We start from the raw sequence: 1,534 nt of genomic DNA, 5'->3' as shown, positions 1-1,534 counted from the left end.
CTATGATCGAGAATCGTGGCACACATCAACATTCAATGCCTTGTGTAATTTACCGTAGTTTCGGTTCTCAGATACACATACGAAACATAACATCTTTATTACCGACCGCATTCTCATATCCAGGTAGGAACGTTTGGAATGTATGGGGAAAGGGATTCTGCAGAGCGGATAATTTGGTAGTATATTTGGTAATGCGCACTTCATTTCGGTAGATTCTTCCACCATGAAGATTTTAGTGACTGGAACTTTCACTGCATCTAATGTATATACATTTTATTTGTTTATTTTTGCAATGCAGATTCCATGCCTATATTTGATAAATAAAAGTCAACATACACATACTTATATGAACAAAAATAAGTTAATACATAATTTTCCGCCGGTCATTTCCTTGGCTGTAGTCGCTACGCCTATCGCTTTCCCGCAAAGCTACAATCTACAATCCTCCGGAAGAGGATTTTCCTATGGCGCTCAAGGTGGAGGAGGAAGACCCATTGGTGGTGGAGGCGGAGGATTCACTGGAGGAAAGGTATTTTCAGGCGGCAAAGGTGGATTTCAAGCAGTGGAAGAAATGACTATCCTGTGTCGTTGTTCATCATCTGGACAAGGTTAATGAAACAATATGTTTATTTTTTGGTATTATTTTTATATTCAAAATATATAGCAGTGCATTTCCTCCAGGATTCTCTGGAGGAAGTGGATTTTCAGGCGGTGGAGGTGGATTTTCAAGTAGTGGAGGAAGTGGTATCCCCAGCGGTGGAAGTAGATTTACAGGCAGTGGAGGAAAAGGATTCTCAAGTGTCGCAAGTTCTTCATCTGGACAAGGTTATGGGGGCGGAGGTTCCGGGAGAGATCCTGCACGTGGATCTTGCGTCATTCCCATCGTTACAAGAAATGTGTTCTTTTGTGATGCTCCCGAACAGCCTCAAGGGGAAAGCGGACCGCCACCAAGCATACTGCCGTCGAGACAATATCCAGTTCGTACGCATTCCTGAAGAAGATCCATGACTCGAACCCATCACTATTCCACCACCAAAATAAGAAAACATTGTTCACGTCCTTATCAGGAGCAGAGGTGACGGAGACAGCGCGTGTCTCCGTTGCTCCTCCCTCAAATCCTGAAGTATATTTCGTCAACTACGAAGACGAAAAAAATCCAACCTTCTAGGCAGCTGCTAAAGTAGGTGGTCAGGTCCTCGGAGCTTCCGATGTTGCTGGTTTTGGAGGAATTTCCAGTGGTGCTGGAGGATTCGGAGGCGGTAGCGGAATTGGTGCTGGTGGTTTTGGTGGTAGTGGAGGAGCTGGTGGACGTGGAATTGGTGCTGGTGGTTTTGGTGGTAGTGCCGGTAGTGGAAGGGGGTCAAGTAATGGTCTTTATGGACCTCCATCTTGAACACCCAATTCTGAACGGATGTTTTAACCAAAAGATAAGATGATTTATGTTAATTTCATTCAGTTCTATAAATATGAATGCACAAAATTCAATTAAGAACGAAAAGTAAATCAAATGAGTCTATGTGGCGGGATCCTGTGT

The 1,534-nt window shown here is 43.7% G+C and overlaps 1 protein-coding gene across 1 annotated transcript; it reads left to right on the top strand.

Moving 5' to 3' along the window:
- Positions 1 to 223: 223 nt before the first annotated feature.
- On the top strand, positions 224 to 1,393 carry LOC119587297 (keratin, type II cytoskeletal 2 epidermal-like). Its single transcript, XM_037936048.1, has 4 exons — positions 224 to 262; positions 402 to 548; positions 682 to 981; positions 1,169 to 1,393. The coding sequence occupies exons 1-4, from the start codon at positions 224 to 226 to the stop codon at positions 1,391 to 1,393; spliced, it is 711 nt and encodes a 236-aa protein (XP_037791976.1).
- Positions 1,394 to 1,534: the final 141 nt, after the last annotated feature.

Source organism: Penaeus monodon, chromosome 22 (assembly GCF_015228065.2).
Source record: "Penaeus monodon isolate SGIC_2016 chromosome 22, NSTDA_Pmon_1, whole genome shotgun sequence".
In the NCBI taxonomy this organism is placed as follows: domain Eukaryota; kingdom Metazoa; phylum Arthropoda; class Malacostraca; order Decapoda; family Penaeidae; genus Penaeus; species Penaeus monodon.
The sequence above is the reverse complement of the archived record's forward strand: the minus strand, read 5'-3'. Positions and strand labels throughout refer to the sequence as shown.